The sequence below is a fragment of the Myxocyprinus asiaticus genome, chromosome 24, assembly GCF_019703515.2.
Source record: "Myxocyprinus asiaticus isolate MX2 ecotype Aquarium Trade chromosome 24, UBuf_Myxa_2, whole genome shotgun sequence".
Classification (NCBI taxonomy): Eukaryota; Metazoa; Chordata; class Actinopteri; order Cypriniformes; family Catostomidae; genus Myxocyprinus; species Myxocyprinus asiaticus.
In genome coordinates this window covers 6,567,316-6,585,808 of record NC_059367.1, presented here as the reverse complement: position 1 = coordinate 6,585,808, position 18,493 = coordinate 6,567,316, and the positions used below count along the sequence as shown (strand labels likewise).

Here is an 18,493-nt window from a genome sequence, read left to right as displayed (position 1 = left end):
TCAGAGGTTCAGAAACAAAGATCAAATGAACTTTCCACAGAATTCACTTTTTATTTTGAACAGTAGTCCGTAAATGACCACTTTTATGATAATTACGAATAATCATACAGTAATAATAAATTAGGTCTATTCCTATTGACCACTTCACACTGTGACACCCATTTGCTTGTCATAACTAATTTAAACCATTTAAAGGGATAGTTCACCCAAAAATGAAAATTCCCTCATCATTTACTCACCCTTATGTTATATAAGATAAGTGACTTTCTTTCTTCTGCAGAACACAAACGAAGATTTTTAGAAGAATATCTCAGCTCTGTAGGTCCATACAACGCAAATGAATGGAGGCTTTTGAAGCTCCAAAAAGCAGATAAAGTCGACATAAACATAATCCTTCAGACTCCGATGGTTTAATCCATATCTTCTGAAGAGATCCAGTTAGTTTTGGGTGAGAACAGACCAAAATATAACTCCTTTTTCATTATACATCTCGCCATTGCAGTCTTTCAAGCTCGATTACACTTCCTATAGTGCCATCTAGCGTTCTGTGCATGTCAATCACTAGGAAATGTAATCAAGCCTGAAATCATGATTGTGCCTAGAGAGTAAAATGGCAAGATGTGAAGTGATACGAGAAATACTTTAGTCTGCTCTCACCCAAAACCAACTGGATCACTTCAGAAGATATTGATTAAACCACTGGAGTCGTATGGATTACTTTTATGATGACTTAATCTCCTTTTTGGAGCTTCAAAGGCTTGATCACCATTCACTTGCATTGTATGGTCCTACAGAGCTGATGTATTATTCTGAAAATCTTTTTTTGTGTCCTTCAGAAGAAATAAAGTCATATCTGGGATTGCATGAGGGTGAGTAAATGATGAGAGAATTTTCATTTTTTGGTGACCTATTCCTTTAAATTAAACACGTTTGTCTTCATTGTTAAAATTATAGCTTTATTTTTTTCCAGATACAAATGTCCATTACACTCATTTTAACATTTTGGCTCCCAATTCCTCAATGGAGAGAGTAATTTTATCCAAGCTGAAAAAAGAAATGGGAAAAAAAAGAAAATGTCTTCTTCACAATATGTACAGGCACATATACACAATTGTTAGCAAACTATACACAATACAAATACAAAAGAGCAAGTCTTTAGAATGGGTATCTTTAGAATGTTCTCTTTTAACCCCAACTTCATTAGAAAATTACTATCTTATTTTTTTCCCCTGTACAAAAGTTGTGTAAAATGTGGTGCCAGGCAAGGACTTCATATACACCAACAATCCTTTAAGCAACAGGCTGAATTGTTTATCTGCAAAGATACAAAGCTGTATTCCACTCGATTGGCAAGACAGTCAATTGCAAGACTGTTTAAAAAAAAAAAAAAAATTTGCACAAAGAAATGAGAGTACATAAAAGGAGATTCGCAAATAACCTCACTGTCATGTACAAAGCGCTACTAATACCTACAAACTTTAATGCACACACACACCTCATTCACAGAGTGGTCCACTCGTGTTTTTGAGAGTCATGCACTCATAATGCAGTCCGTAGAATGAACCTCTCATCAAACATACCAATCAGAAAATCCAATCAAATCTCAAGCATGCATCAGTCTATAATAATAAAAATTACATTGAGGCGAAATGCATTCAAAAACAGGCTAATAAACATACACAGGATGAGCAAACTAATAGTTGAGTTATCATTTCATATTTTTACAACACAACCCTCTGCATACATTAGTATGATGAACTGTCACATAAATAAATGCAGGACCAGAAATGCCTTCGAAAATGCATTTCATATAGATGTCCAGATAACATCTAACACATATAAAAGCATCAATCAGGGGTTTAGCAGTGACCCTCAAATAAATGAGAAAGATTCAAATGATATTTTCAGTTTTATACATGAAAGGGATTGCATTAAAGCTTATCTCCCTTAATTCATTAAGCTTTACAAAAATTTAGACATTGTGGGTGAACCAAAATATAAACACAAAGTGCTTTGGGTAAGAAACAAAACATAATATGAACAAGCAAATAAGAACAGATTCACATAACACAGTGAAATTCAAAGCTGAAATCAGTACAATTTACACTTTTGTCACCTGCGACAAAGCAGGTTGGAAATAAAGTGTTGGACTGAACTAGAAATTAATTTGGCTACAAGAGTGTTTATACTGAATAAATTTAGATCAGTGGCTGTAATCCTGAGACACACTGAAGTCCGGTGACCAACAGCCCAATATAACAGAATTAACTCAAGTCGCCATTGATCTTTACTAATTCACACTTGCTTCCACAGGCAACAGCAGTGCCACAGTTCATCATCTTCTCGATTTGGCAAGTTATGTCAAGCAATAGGTAGACATTATAAAATGTAACAAAGAAGGCACATTTGGCAGTCATGTATAAATAAGCATTATTTACAATATAATAAGTTAGTTTCTATGCAGTGTCTGAATTACACAACTCTCAATTCAACTGTGGCTTTTCTAATCATTGGAACTGAGCAGTAAAGATGCTTTTCTCTGCCTGTCACCCCAAAATCCAAAGATGATCCCAAACTGACCCAATTATTTTTTTATTATCTCCCAAGAAACTGCGTGTCCCAGTTGCTTCTCTTTGAATTTCATTTGAGACACAAATCACATAATATTGTATCTTGGAGAAACGTGCTACCTTGTGCTTTTAAATTTCATGTAATTATGGGCGAACTGGGACATATTTCACCCCAAAATCAAGATATATCAATACTAGTTTAGGTTCATTAAGACTTCTGGCATTGTGACATTATATAATGTCATTTATAATGACAATGAAACCCTACCCCCCCACCCCAATTCCTATTATCTTAATGAGAAAAAAAAAAAAAAATAGAAAATCAAATTGTCACTGGTGTAAAGCGAATAAATTACATATTAAAACATTAAGTATTGATATATCATGATAGTATACTGCCTTTAATTTAATGATGATTTAAATGAAAAAAAGCAATAGTATGTCTAGATATCTAATGAGAATCACCGCTGACAATCACGGGAATTACAAAAAACTCAAAAGTAAATGCCTGGATGCATTACGGTAATGAGAATTTGTGTGGGAAGAGTGCTTAATTGTCATGAAAACTATTTAACACGGCTGAAAATCTTAATGGTCCTAAATCAGGCTTCAAATATATTTTTCTTTTGATTTTGGGGTGAAATGTGACCTGTACATACTTTTGTGAGAAAAACCAGAAATCTTTTGAGTGAAGGCATATTGATGCTTTGACAAACTTAATCAGATCATAGTGCTACAAGCCTGAAATCAGACTGACGGATGGGTCAAAAGGTCATTTAGCATCCCCACGTGTAAAAACCCCTCCAAAACTGAATTTGTTACTCTCACTTGCATGCACTCATAAAATTACACAATAACGTGCACACACAAATATTGTGCTCTCATAACTTATGGCACTTGTGTGCAAAGACTTGCTCTAGAAAACTCTACGCAAATGTTCCAAGTTTAATACTTGCGTGATCTACAATTCTAATGTAGAAATGTTATTATAAAATGTTAATACCACATGGCCAGTCTCTGATTTTGAGTTTTGATAATGAAGGATAAAAATTAGGCAAAGAGAAAACACTGACACCTCTAAACCTGGACCACAATACTCCATATAGATGAAGTAAATGGTGGATATCCAAAGCACCAAGATGATTGTAATGGTTGAATGTGACAGAGGTCAACTTGTAGCAGTCCATGAAACTTTGATCAACGGAACGAAAGTACAAAAATTTGTCTCAGCATGTCACAATACATGTGAGAGTCGCTTCAGTAGCTTCATCAAAATTGACTTGGGGTCATAGCATTTGAATCAAGCCAGCTTCACATATACAGCAGCCCCTTTTGGACATACACACAACCAATTAACAAACATGCACACACACACACAATTTTTAATTTGTCAGTACTACTATGAGTAGTTCGTAGCTTCAGTTTGAAAACCGATCCTTCTCCAATAAAAATCCCATTAAGGTGTCATCGAAAGGAGGTGATCATTACTTCATTTCCTGTTCCCTTTTGTTAAGAATTCACTGAGTGCTCATTTGAAAAGTCATGCAAACACGCAGGAAGAGCAGAGTTTAGCGCTGTGGTTGGATTTCATCAGCTGATTAATCAATACTTTGCTCGAAAAGGCACTGATTGGACTCTCAGATGTGATTATTGATGAGCTTTAAAAGGTAAAAGGTCAAAGCCTAAAGGTCAGTGACTTTATTCTCCACCAGGGCGGCGACCTGCTGCAGGCGATACGCCAACTGCATCTTTTGCCCCGCAGCGTCTTCCTCCAGGGACATGATAACCTGTATACAGTGCATTCACACAAAACCCACAGTGAGAAATAGAAATTCACTCAAACAAAACATATGCTTTCAGCCTCATACTGACCTGATCATAGTATTTGTTGATGTATTTGTATAGTTCATGCAATGCCACCACACTGTTCATCTCCGATGCAAAACTCTAAACAGACAGTTAAGAGAGGGTTATGGCAATCTTACAACAATTCACATGATCTGATATATATTTACAAAAATGACATGATAGGAACTGAAACTCATTTCAGAACAGAGTCAGTAATTAACCAGGGAACAGGACAAAAAATTCCCCAGATATTTAAAATGTCAGGGCTGTCATTTTGACGCATTAATTCAGTGCAATTAATTATATTTAAAAAAATAACATGTTAAAAAATTAGCGCTATAATAAGGAATATTCCTACCACTAACACTAGTGACAGCAGTAGATGAGGACAGATGTTTTCTTATATTCAAACACAGCCTGGAGCACAAATACGAATGCAGGGATCTCAAGATGTGTTTTTCTAAGTTTCAAATTACATTTAACTTGACACAGCGACCTAAAAACGGTATGTTTATGGACTCAAAGTGAGACGCTCCAAAAGCGTCCGTCTGACGCAGGACGCATCCTTAGACAAGACCTTATAATAAATCTTGGACTGACTGATGAATTCAGTTACAAAATGGATTGCTGTGACCTGTAGGTCAATGATAGGCTTATGTTCAATAATATGGAAATAAACACTACTGAATTCCAAAGCCACTTTCTGTATTGTCTTATCAATGCTTTACTCTGCCACAATAATGTAATGCATTTTAATTATCTGAATTATGTTTTATTTGTAATTATTTAAATATAACTATTTATAATTATTTCATCATTATATATTGAATTGTTGTTTTTTGAGGGGCTTTGATTAATCGGCATACCATGTTATTAATTCGATTACAATTTTTAATCGATTGGCAGCCCTACATGCATATATATTTACACAAACACTCAGTACATTTCAGATACTTTTTTTTTTTTACATTTGATACTATTAATTATATCATATTCTAGGCCTGTCTAGTATGCTGCAGACATTGTAGTGACCTGTAGTCGTTAGATATGTTTATTCACTGTCTCAGAGCTGAGTGTTTTTTAATGAATTTTGAAAACACAGAACACTTGTTAAAATTGAAAATGTATTTCAGTTAAATGAATCAATTGAATTATTTGACATTAACCATATAAGCACAGTGCTCTGTCCATTTGAGAAAAAAGTTATTTACAGAAAGGTAAAAAAATAAATAAAAATGCCCCTAAAAATATCTATTCCAGGGGTCAAATATTGTCCATAAAAAGTTAATTGCCAATATTGTTTCAGAATCCTGCAATTCTAATTTTCATGAGAAATGCACGCTTAAATGTAAAAACTCTCCGAATTTCATTTAGAAGAGAATAGAATTCTAGCTCACCCCTGACAGCTCTGTGAGGGTGGAATTCATTTCCTGGTAACAGCCAGACACTGCGTTGTGAATATCACTGTAGTACCTATAAGAGATAATGGAATAAATGTCATTACAGAATTACATTTCTTTACATATGACTTCTTGTATTAATGTCAGTGCTACACTGATGCTGATTGGGTGATTCTCATCAAACCTATCAAGAAAATGTCCTTGTCCTATTTCACTACAAAGCAAAAGAAAGAAATTATTTTGTACTCTGCATTCAGAAAATGAAGCCTATTTTTAAGGCATCTAAGAATTTTTACACTGTGACACTATTTTTCTGGCTGTTATGCACATTTTACCCCACAGTTCTCATTACCGCAATGTGAAAAAAAGATTGTAAAATATTATTATATGTTAATTTGTAATTACAGGGTTAGTTCGCCCAAAAATGAAAATTCTCTAATCATTTACTCACTTCCATGCCATCTCCGATTTGGATGGATGACTTTCTTCTGCTGAACACAAATGAAGATTTTTAGAAGAATATCTCAGATCTGTAGGTCCATACAATGCAAGTGAATGGTGACGAGACATTCAAAGCTCCAAAATTCAAATAAAGGCAGCATAAAAGTAATCCTTAAGACTCCAGTGGTTTAATATACAGTATAACTTCTGAAGCGATGCAATCACTTTGGGAGATAAACAGATCAATATTTTAATCATTTTTTACAATAAATCTCCACTTTCACTTTCAGAAGGTGAAAGTGAAAGTGGAGATTTATAGTTAAAAAGGACTTAAATATTGATCTGTTTCTCACCCACACCTATCATATAGCTACTGAAGACAAGGATTTAACGACCGGAGTCATACGGATTACTTTTATGCTGCCTTTATGTGCTTTTGAAGCTTGAAAGTTTTGGACCCCTTTTACTTGCATCATATGGACCAACATAGCTGAGATATTCTTCTTAAAATCTTTGTGTTCAGCCTAAGAAAGAAAGTCATACACATCTGGGATGGCATGAGGATAAATGACAAGAACATTTTTATTTTTGGGTGAACTATCCCTATAAAGCGAAACATTTTAAAGAACATAAATGGTAGTAGTCCCTTATTACTGACTTTTATTTTCACTGATTTTAATTAATACAATCATACAGTAAAAAAAAAAAAGACTGTTACAGCAATGAGAATCATCACTGAAAACAGTGGAAATAGTAAAACGTGGGTGCATTATGGTAATGAGAATTGGGAGTTAAATAGTGTTTAAGTGTCCTGAAAATATATAAATAAAATAAATATGACCAGGACATTTTCTTAACAGGTTTCAGAAGAATCAGCCAACAGATAGTTTGAATAGGGCAGTACTGCTGTATAATGCTTTGATACTCTTACCTCTCCACCAGCTGCTTGTATCGTGGAATTTCTCTGGCGTACAACAACTTATTGACAGGCGAATCCTAAAGGATACAGAGACACGACAATGAGCTCTTTTATACAGGTGCATCTCAATAAATTAGAATGTCGTGGAAAAGTTCATTTATTTCAGTAATTCACTCAAATTGTGAAACTCGTGTATTAAATAAATTAAATGCACAGAGACTGAAGTAGTTTAAGTCTTTGGTTCTTTTAATTGTGATGATTTTGGCTCACATTTAACAAAAACCCACCAATTCACTATCTCAAAAAATTAGAATATGGTGACATGCCAATCAGCTAATCAACTCAAAACACCTGCAAAGATTTCCTGAGCCTTCAAAATGGTCTCTCAGTTTGGTTCACTAGGCTACACAATCATGGGGAAGACTGCTGATCTGACAGTTGTCCAGAAGACAATCATTGACACCCTTCACAAGGAGGGTAAGCCACAAACATTCATTGCCAAAGAAGCTGGCTGTTCACAGAGTGCTGTATCCAAGTATGTTAACAGAAAGTTGAGTGGAAGGAAAAAGTGTGGAAGAAAAAGATGCACAACCAACCGAGAGAACTGCAGCCTTATGATTGTCAAGCAAAATCGATTCAAGAATTTGGGTGAACTTCACAAGGAATGGACTGAGGCTGGGGTCAAGGCATCAAGACACAGACATGTCAAGGAATTTGGCTACAGTTGTCGTATTCCTCTTTTTAAGCCACTCCTGAACCACAGACAACGTCAGAGGCGTCTTACCTGGGCTAAGGAGAAGAAGAACTGGACTGTTGCCCAGAGGTCCAAAGTCCTCTTTTCAGATGAGAGCAAGTTTTGTATTTCATTTGGAAACCAAGGTCCTAGAGTCTGGAGGAAGGGTGGAGAAGCTCATAGCCCAAGTTGCTTGAAGTCCAGTGTTAAGTTTCCACAGTCTGTGATGATTTGGGGTGCAATGTCATCTGCTGGTGTTGGTCCATTGTGTTCTTTGAAAACCAAAGTCACTGCACCCATTTACCAAGAAATTTTGGAGCACTTCATGCTTCCTTCTGCTGACCAGCTTTTTAAAGATGCTGATTTCATTTTCCAGCAGGATTTGGCACCTGCCCACACTGCCAAAAGCACCAAAAGTTGGTTAAATGACCATGGTGTTGGTGTGCTTGACTGGCCAGCAAACTCACCAGACCTGAACCCCATAGAGAATCTATGGGGTATTGTCAAGAGGAAAATGAGAAACAAGAGACCAAAAAATGCAGATGAGCTGAAGGCCACTGTCAAAGAAACCTGGGCTTCCATACCACCTCAGCAGTGCCACAAACTGATCACCTCCATGCCACGCCGAATTGAGGCAGTAATTAAAGCAAAAGGAGCCCCTACCAAGTATTGAGTACATATACAGTAAATGAACATACTTTCCAGAAGGCCAACAATTCACTAAAAATGTTTTTTTTATTGGTCTTATGATGTATTCTAATTTTTTGAGATAGTGAATTGGTGGGTTTTTGTTAAATGTGAGCCAAAATCATCACAATTAAAAGAACCAAAGACTTAAACTACTTCAGTCTGTGTGCATTGAATTTATTTAATACATGAGTTTCACAATTTGAGTTGAATTACTGAAATAAATGAACTTTTCCACAACATTCTAATTTATTGAGATGCACCTGTACATTTCTCTCTTTCCTGTTCTTATTCATCTACTGTATCTACAAGCACGCTCACTTCCAAGAGCAACTAATAATGAGGTCACAGCTAGAGAGTTCAAGAGGTTAATTGCTGTACTGACCCGACCCACTTTGTGCTCGGATGTAGTGCAGGAATCAATGAAGGTCTGTGCGATAACAGAGAGGACAGCATCCACGCTATCCGTCACCTGCACGTCGAACACAAACTGAGGGTTCTTCAAGATGTTCACCCAGAAACGCAAAGGTAAACTGCAGACAGACGGAAAACAAGATAATAAATTAATGTTCGACATAACACAAGGGTCTTGTTCCTATCATCGTTCCCGTGTTTTTTGACCAGTGAATTTCAATGACCTTTCCAATCATTTGTAATCACTGGGTAAGGATTTTTTAAAAATCATTAAAATTAAGACTGATTCTCTAATTGATAATTCAGACTGATTTGACCACTGAGTTTCCATGACCTTTCAAATCATTTGTTATCACTGGTTAGGGATTTTTAGACATCATTCTAATTCAGATCAATTTGCTAATTGTCCGACTTAAATTAAATTCCATTACTATTCCATGACATTTCTAGTCATTTATGATTACTGGGTAAGGTTTGTTTTTTTAATTCATCAATTTCAGACCGATTGGTAAAATAATAATTCATACCAATTGTGAACTGGTTCAGCCAATTCATTAAAAGAAAATGCTAAAAAAATAAAATAAAAATTAAATCACAAATCAAACATCAATATGGCTTGTGTGCAGTTTATACTCCTCACAAGAGCATTATTTAGCAAGTGAAACACTTTTGTATTCCAAGTTTATGTATATTATTTTTTTAAGAACCCATCAATTTTAAAATTTTATGGAAAACACAATTTTCAAAATTCTCTGTTATTTACAGATTTTCCATGACTGTGGGAACCCTTTATAATTTTAACAATATAATCCTTGGGCCTGAGTAGCTCAGTGGTAAAAATGCTGGCTACCACCCCTGGAGTTCGCTAGTTCGAATTCCAGGGCGTGCTGAGTGACTCCAGCCAGATCTCCTAAGCAACCAAATTGGCCCTGTTGCTAGGGAGGGTAGAGTCACATGGGCTAACCTCCTCATGATCACTATAATGTGGTTCATTCTCGGTGGGGCGCGTGGAGAGTTGAGCGTGGTTGCCGCGGTGGGTGGCATGAAGCCTCCACACGCGCTATATCTCCGTGGCAACACGCTCAACAAGCCACGTGATAAGATGCACGGGTTGACGATCTCAGACGCGGAGGCAACAGGGATTCGTCCTCTGCCACCCGGACTGAGGCAAATCACTACGCGACTTAAAAAGCACATTGGTAATTGGGCATTCCAAATTGGGAGAAAAAGGGGAAAAATCCAAAAAAACAAAAAAACAAAACAATATAATCCTGAGCAGACCGAATTACTGCCTATTAAACAAGCCAAAAAAATCCATTAAATGAAAATATAATTCCCAGTCCAAACGTCATATTTAATCTACATTTTATCTCAGTACAAAGTACAGCATGATTGATCTGAGAAGCAATCCTGTTATTTCTCAAAATGTTTTATTAAAATGTTTCATAGATATAAGAGATACGTGCAGTACTGCTGACCTGTTTGTTTTCCAAATGTGCACTGTCTCGGGGTCATCAATGCCGTGTTTCTCTGCCATGTCGTCCAGGAAGTCAAAAAAGAATCTGACAGCGATGGGTGGAGGCCGTTTGGTGCTCAATATGGCTACAAACACATCATCTACAAACTTCTGCAGAGTGCCCTGAAGATACACATTTATAAACACAGATCAGCTTTATATCATGCTGATAATCAGCAGAAGCTAGAAAGAAGATATATCTCCTAAATAAACAAGGGAAGTACAGGATCCATTCAGTGTGGCATACAAAGTATGCCAGATCCCACAACCTTGCATTTGTAATGTACCTTCATTGAAAGCAGTCGTGTAAGGTAGATCTCTGGGATTGCTTTTGCACGTTCTCTCTCTCTCATGCTGCTCTTCCTGTGTTTGGGGATTTCAGTGTCTTCGCTTGGCTTTACTAGATGCCACAACCGAAGACCTTCCTCCTCTTCTCCCTCCAGCATAGGAGTTTCTACAGTAACCACAAACAGAAATGATTACAACGAGAAATGTATACTTTGATTTCAGATTGTCAGCAATTAAGTGAAAAGAGCTTGAAAGTAATGGTGTTTTGTTTAGATTGATCAAATTGTGTGGTGTTTTCTTACTCTCTCCAGTCTGGTACACCTGATTTACTCTAAGAGAACTCTGGGAACGAGGGATGAGAGCCACAGTGGCCCCATCAGGCACCTGAATGGACAAGAGGAGAGAGTCTTAAAACTAAATCAAATCACAGCTGACAAACCAACTAAACAACTAACCAGCTAACCAACCAGTCAATCAATCAACTAACCCACAAATCAACCACCCAGCTAACTAACCAATCCACAAATCATCACACAATATCATATCTTGATTTTGATTTTATTTCCATTGATTGTTCAGCCCTACATAATGCAATAGAAAAACATGTTGTTTTTGCATTATTTCGTGGCACACTTTTTTTTTTTTTTTTTTTTTTTTTGTCTTATCACATTCAATTTATACTGAGTGCAGATTGCAACATTTAAATTCAGATTTTTATTTAACAAGTTTTCACGTCAGGGCTGTGAATGTAAATTTTAACTTACAAATACATATATTTATTAAACTACTCAAATTCAAATCTACAAGCTCTCGAGATTTGCTACCAATTTACCTTCATACTAACCTGCTAACTAACCAATCAACCAACTGGCTAACTAACCACCCCCTAACTATCCAATTCACAAATCAACCATTCAGCTAACTAACCAACCTATAAATCAATCAATCGGCTAATTTACCAATCAACAAATTAACCAAACGGCTAACTAACCAATCCACAGATCACCTATCCATCCATCTTCAAACCAGCTAACTAACCATTCCACAAATCAACCAACCGTCTAATTAACTAAACAACAGGCTTGTCCGAGATGCCAAACGCCTCGCCTTGAAAGCAGACGAGAGTAGGCTGCTGCAGTCAGGGGAGAAGTGAAATAAGAACTGTCAAGTCGGACAGTTTTCACTTCTCATAGTGGATCAGACACCTTCCAGATACAAGGAAAATATCATGGGATTCACGTTCATACACTGTTGTTTCTGTGTTATTGGTGGATCGCAAGTTAACAGTGATTACCACCACTCACTGTTTAAATTTGGTTTCTTTAAAATGAAATATGATGAAAAAGACACTCAATGTACATGCAATTTTATTTCCCCCATAAGACGTGTCTTTTCACCCATTTTTAGTTTAATAAAATATGATAAACACATATCCCATACAGAGATATCACTGTCAGAGTGTTGGGAATATTCACATCATTTATACAAATTTAAAAAAATGAGAGTTCATTTTAAAAGAGAACAAAACATCATGGTTGTTTAAGCCAATGAGCATTAAGCTGTGTCATCAGCAAGTCGTTTCCCATCATGCCTTAACTCAGCACAGTCAGGGGAGAGCAACTATGCCAGACTGCGCCACCCGGCATGGCCACCTCACCGTTGCGAGAGTTTTTTGACATCCGTCAGCATGACATCAGAGCAAGTCGGACCACACTCGAACACATTTCTAACTGGTGTGCAACTCACGGTGATCACCGGTGATTGGTGCTGTGCAGATTTTGCTCATCTCAAATGAGCCTAACAATTCAACCACCCAGCTAATTAATCAAATCAAAAATCAACCAACTAGCTAACTAGCCAATCAACAAATCAATCAAATGGCTAACTAACTAATCCATAAATCAACCAAGTGGTTAACTAACCAATCCACAAATCATCCAACACTAACTAACCAATCAACAGTTCATCCAACCAGCTAACTAACCAATCCACAAATCAACCAACCGGCTAACTAGACAATTCACAAATCCACCAACCGGCTAACTCACCAATCCACAAATCAACCAACTGGCTAACTAACCAATCCACAAATCATCCATCCATCAACAAACCAGCTAACTAACCAATCCACAAATCAATCAAGCAACTGATTAACTAAACAATCCACAAATCAGCCAACCAGCTAACCAACCAATCAACAAATCAACCAACCGTCTAAATAACCAATTCACTAATCATCCATACATCCATCAACAAACCGGCTAACTAAACAATACACAAATAAACCAACCAGCTAACTAACCAATCCACAAATCAACCAAGCGACTACCTAACCAATCCACAAATCAACAACCCATCCATCTATCCACGAATCAACCAACCGGCTAACTAACCAATCTACAAATCAACCAACCAGTGAACCAACTAATTCACAAATCATCCATCCATCCATTCAACTAACCAACCAACAAATGCACAAACCCTCCAAACAACCAAACAATCTCAATGAACTGGAAATGTGTAAGATGGTATGTTTGTCACAGTAAATGTACCTTGTAGTGCTGTAAAGTGTTGATCCGTTTCCAGCGACCCTGAACGATTGCTGTGACATCATCATCAGAAAGAGTCAGGTGACCCGCCTGACCTGATCGCCACTCTAAGGATACACAGTAACCAATAATAAATACCCAAATAAATAACCTAAATAAATAAATAGCCAAAGCCTGAACCTAAACTAGTGTTCAGCTTTCAAACTATTTCTATTAAAAAATATTTAACATGACAAGAATTTGTCTAGCTTTAGCTGGGTAAAAATAGACTGTACCAAGGTCCAACGAGTCTGCGGCTGGTCTCTGGGAATAAGGAGCTCCTTTATAGATCTGGTCCAGGATTTTATCTTTAACCTGAGTTATGGTGTCAGAGTCCAGAACTTTAACAGGACAGGGCTGGACCTCGACGCCACTCTTCACCAGCACTGTCAGAGTCTAAAAAATACAAAAAACATTATTAAATGTCTTAAGACAGTCTACCCTAAAATCCTGTCATCATTTAATCACCCTCAACACTCATATGCTCCATGTTCCAAACCCGTATGAGTTTCTTTCATGGAACACAAAAAGAGATGTTAGGCAGAATTTCAGGGACTTACAGCCTCAGTCAACATTCACTTTCATTGTATGGAAAAATAGAGATGCAATGAAAGTGAATGGTGAGTGAGCCTAACATTCTGTCTAACATCATCTTTTTTGTTCCACAAACAACATGAGGGTGAGAACATGAAAAATTTCATTTTTGTGTGAACTATCACTTCAAATATAGCAAACATTGAGATGGACCCACTACTGAGCAGTAGTCTATGTCCTCTCTGAGAAGGTGACTGTCATTGAGAGTGCGTTTGGCTTTGCCCGTCACTGCATCCACCGGTCCTTTATCCACCTGGTACTTAATAGCCCTGTACAACTTGTAGAGAGGCTCTCCGGCAACCTCCTACACACACACACACACACACACACACACACACATATTAGCGTTTGCAATTATGATGGTCAAAATAAACATATTTTTGGGTTTGAATTACTTTTGTGGAATTATGTCTCTCACAATACATTTAGCCTCTATGTGGGAGATCATGTGGAGAGGGTATACTGAAGCAACAGAACCTTTTCACAGATTGTTATGACACATTACCACCTTGATTCAGTAGCAAAAAAAAAACTTCACCGTTCAGTTTTGTTTTTACTATTTAATGTAAATGTATGGCATTATTCTTTGTGTTATATTATCCTGCCATTAATTAAAAACAAACTAGTAAACCTTTCTGCATTAAGGTTTCAAATACAGCTGCTGACCAAGTGACAGTAAATTTGGCATCTTTCTTTCTGTCTTCTGACTGCCATAATCTATCTCCCTCTATTTTTTCCTCTTTTGGATAGTCGAGGAAAAGTAAGGAAAATATTGGATTAGTATACAGGAAATAGTATTTGCTTTGGTCTCCCAATCACCACTATTGAAGTTTATTCTGTTGGGTTTTATCTGTGAGGTTTTAGATTTTACTGTTGGAGCCATCAATTTTATAACTTATTATTCTCACAATTCACAATCAATAAATACAACTGCATAGAATGGTCACATGTCTAAAATGTAGGCCATCGCAATCTCTGATACCTTGAGAAAAGAGTAGAGACAGATGGACATCCAGTTGGTCAGCATCTTCTCCACAACCGTTTCAGTCCTACAGATGATGACATTTCAGAGAAGATTTAATATAATCAGATCAGAGAAGATTAGATCATTTGTTTTTTTAGACAACTCAGATGAAAATTGAAGTAAATAAACAGACAGTCCCTAAGATTAACACCAGGCCACGACTGGCTGAAAAGAGGGCTGCAAAACGGAGCCACGATACACTGAAGTTGGCCACGATATGCACAAAAGGACAGCAATGTGTATCTTGAATCTACTTAAGTTAATTTGGAAAAAGGAATGTATCAATTGATTAAAATGTAAAATACCTGCGCAGCATGAGTTTGGGGTTCTTGGCCACATATTGCTGCACCAAATCCCCCAGTAAAGTCTTCATGACATCAGTGAAGTACTCCAGCTTATCATGTAGAGCCATCGTGAGAAGAGATGCGACGTAACCTCGGTCTCTCTGTGAGAAACTTTGCTGCGCTTCCAGGGTATGAATGAACTAGAGGAACCAACAGCAGAACTTATCTACATTAGTACCAATGATGTTACCTGGGATGCATAAAAGCTTACTCCTTCAAACAGCCCAAGCTTTCAAAACAAAGCATGCAAAGCGTCTACAAAGTCTCACAGTGCTATTCTAGATAAATATGCTGAGGAGCAATGTTGAAGTTTCAGTGATGCTGCTGCCCGTCTGTTTGGCCATTTAAAGTCAGGTAAAACGTCAAGAAAGAGGCTAGCGAGTGAGACTTCCACAATACAAACCCTCAAAAACTCTACACTTAAAAGGCATCCAAGTTTAATTCAGTTTGAAATGAATATTACATTTGTTTTCATCTTTTGTTTACTCTTTGAGGTGAAATAATAGTTCCTAACGAAAATACCCACAACTAGTACTGATGTGCGGAACACGCCAGTGGCATAAACACTGCAATTTCAATCTGCTTTCATTTTCTCTACAGACAGGTTTTCATATTCATGTGTTTATTGATGTTCATGGGTCCATGAACATCCTGGAGAAGGTCTGTGAACTGATATATAAAACACATAAGATGTAAGAAAATTTAAATAAATTATTTATAAAAATATATTCATATGTTCATATTCATATGTTTGTAAATGATCTAAATACACTTTTTTCTAAATGAGGTTAATGTGTTCTGTAGCTTTTTTTAGTATGGTTAAAAGTAGGGATGGGGAGTCACAAGCCATGGAATTGGAGTCAACTCTAGATAGGAATCGACTCTTTTGATATATCGACTCCATATCTTTTCGAACAGGGCGTTGTGATTGGCTCAAATCAGTGAATTGGCTTTCTTAATAACCAATCACATACCTTACACACACATGTAGGTGGGACACTCATTCATCATGTACTTTTAAGTGAGAGATAATGCATGTGCGTCCAAAAGAGAGAGAGGGTGCGTGACACTTCAAAAGACAAAACTTTCAGAACTTTCTAGCATTACATCAATGCATGGGGCAGTGGTTGGGAAGTAAATTGATGCTGGTTTTATCAGGGTGTATGTGAGTGCTTGTCATTTTTCCTCTTCACTATATACTACTGGCGATTTGTTCTTTGAGTCATAACTTACATAATCCGCCCCCGTTTCTCAATTTGTCAAGTTGCTATTTGAAAAAAAATATAATAATTTTCGGTCCAGCCTGTCTTGTTATTTTCCCCCTTTAAACGTGGTTATTGGCAGAAACCAGGGATTGACATTTTCAACAGGCACTTCAAGGTAAAATTCGAAATGTCTCTAAACTAGATTAATTTGAACAGTTATACTAGTGCGCTGTTCTATTTTATGTCTTCACAATTTATGTAGTTTATGTCTTCGAGGAGCACATTTTTAAAAACAAATCAAACAAAAAAACTACATTGTGTGTGGGATAATGACTGTAAACTTGTCAGGTCCATCGCCAGAACATGCTATTGAATAGGGAACACTTTATGATCTGAGAGCAAGCGATATTTTAAAAGCAATAAACACACCAAAATATGTTAATTAAACCCTCTGCTGTTTAATACATTGTGGACAAGGAAAAAAAAAAAAACAGCCGTCATTACAACAACATAAAAAATGTAAATCAAATATAATTTTGTTATTTGTTCATAACAACATACAGACCTTAGATTAGACCTGCTCAGATTAAATATTAACTGTATCTGGGAGAAACAGCGTGCCTGTTTCCGTCATGCTTTCTTTGCGCACTTTATTATGGTTTACTATCAAACATGAAAACTCGCCTCGAAATCCAAACACAAGTGTTCACATGAGACGCATTTGAGCAATCAGGTTTCACAGACCAGTTGGACACAGCGCAGTTAGTTGACTATGTGGGGCTGCCTGCGTCTTTGACGTGTGCAACACGCTGAACTCAACAAAAGCACTTTGGAATGCACTCGAAACCTATTTATCAAACACAACGGTTTGCAAAATAGGCATTAATAAAGCAACGCAAAACAATGTAGTTAAAAGATGTCTTTTGGGTATTTGGAAGTTCCACATGCTGTCATATGTATCCATCCAAGTTGCAAATTTATGCGAAAAATTAGAATATACAACCCAGTCTGATGAAAATGTGTATATATTTTAAGAGTTGGCTATTTCGTATGGTTTCGTACGAGTTCATTTGTATAAATTTGTTTGATTTCATCACGTGCAAATGCCCGGGTGTCTAATGCGGAAGCAAGCGCGAGTTTCGCGCACGAGGCATTAAGGACATTCTTATTAATATTATGCCCTTACCCAAACCTCTTATCTAAACCTAACCGATCAGTGTGAGTGTGTGAACATGATAGAAAGATGTTGTGTGTGACAGAAGCAAGTAATTGTCACGTATTTGATGGAAACGATGTCAAGCGACATCATTGGCTGTAGTGAATGCAGTCGTACGATATCATATGAATTAGCCAAATTTATAATCGTATGAATCCTTACGATTTCGGCGTGAGAGTGTGTAGGAATATAGCAAAACACCAGCGCGTCACACAGTTCTGGGAACGCTAGTGCACGTTCCTCCTCCTTTAGCCGTGCAGATATATAAGATACTTTTCAAAAGTGTCAATTAACTTGCTCTTCTACACAGTTCAAGTTTGTGATCAACTTATTTTATCTGCAAACTCTATGCAGACCAGAGCAACGTTTCAGATGCAATGACTTTGGTCCGCTGGTTAGTCCAGTTTTGAATGAATTATTTAGTCACTTGACTTTTTGATGCGCATCTTTTATTCCTATTTAAATGATAGGAGGCTATTTGGTAAAGAGCGGTTTCCATCCAACAATTTTTATACACAATTTGAAAATGCACATAAGAAATCCTGAATGGAAACGCTTGATATGCAAATAAACTCTCAAAATTCGCATAAAATGTAATGTGCTATGAGGAGGTGAATTTTCTAGAGTTTCGCATTAGTTAAAATGTGCATTAAAGTGATGGAAATGGCTTATTCGCATGAACGATGACGTGTCATGAAGATTTGTA

General features: G+C 36.9%; 1 protein-coding gene across 3 annotated transcripts in view; it reads right to left on the bottom strand.

Annotated features, from left to right (window-relative positions):
* Positions 1–841: 841 nt before the first annotated feature.
* The window catches only part of LOC127415008 (plexin-B1-like), a 125,411-nt gene continuing 107,759 nt past the window's right edge, over positions 842–18,493 (bottom strand). For 2 of the 3 annotated variants that reach the window (XM_051653452.1, XM_051653451.1), the window contains exons 23-35: positions 15,328–15,506; positions 14,981–15,047; positions 14,156–14,302; positions 13,641–13,800; positions 13,369–13,472; positions 11,119–11,200; positions 10,816–10,982; positions 10,491–10,651; positions 8,984–9,131; positions 7,191–7,255; positions 5,816–5,891; positions 4,443–4,517; positions 842–4,357 (exon numbers count right to left, since the gene is read on the bottom strand). In XM_051653452.1, the coding sequence (XP_051509412.1) occupies positions 4,253–4,357; positions 4,443–4,517; positions 5,816–5,891; positions 7,191–7,255; positions 8,984–9,131; positions 10,491–10,651; positions 10,816–10,982; positions 11,119–11,200; positions 13,369–13,472; positions 13,641–13,800; positions 14,156–14,302; positions 14,981–15,047; positions 15,328–15,506 (1,536 nt within the window). In that variant the 3' untranslated portion in view covers positions 842–4,252. The remainder of the gene's footprint in view (positions 4,358–4,442; positions 4,518–5,815; positions 5,892–7,190; positions 7,256–8,983; positions 9,132–10,490; positions 10,652–10,815; positions 10,983–11,118; positions 11,201–13,368; positions 13,473–13,640; positions 13,801–14,155; positions 14,303–14,980; positions 15,048–15,327; positions 15,507–18,493) is intronic. The other variant, XM_051653453.1, reaches the window with a different exon arrangement.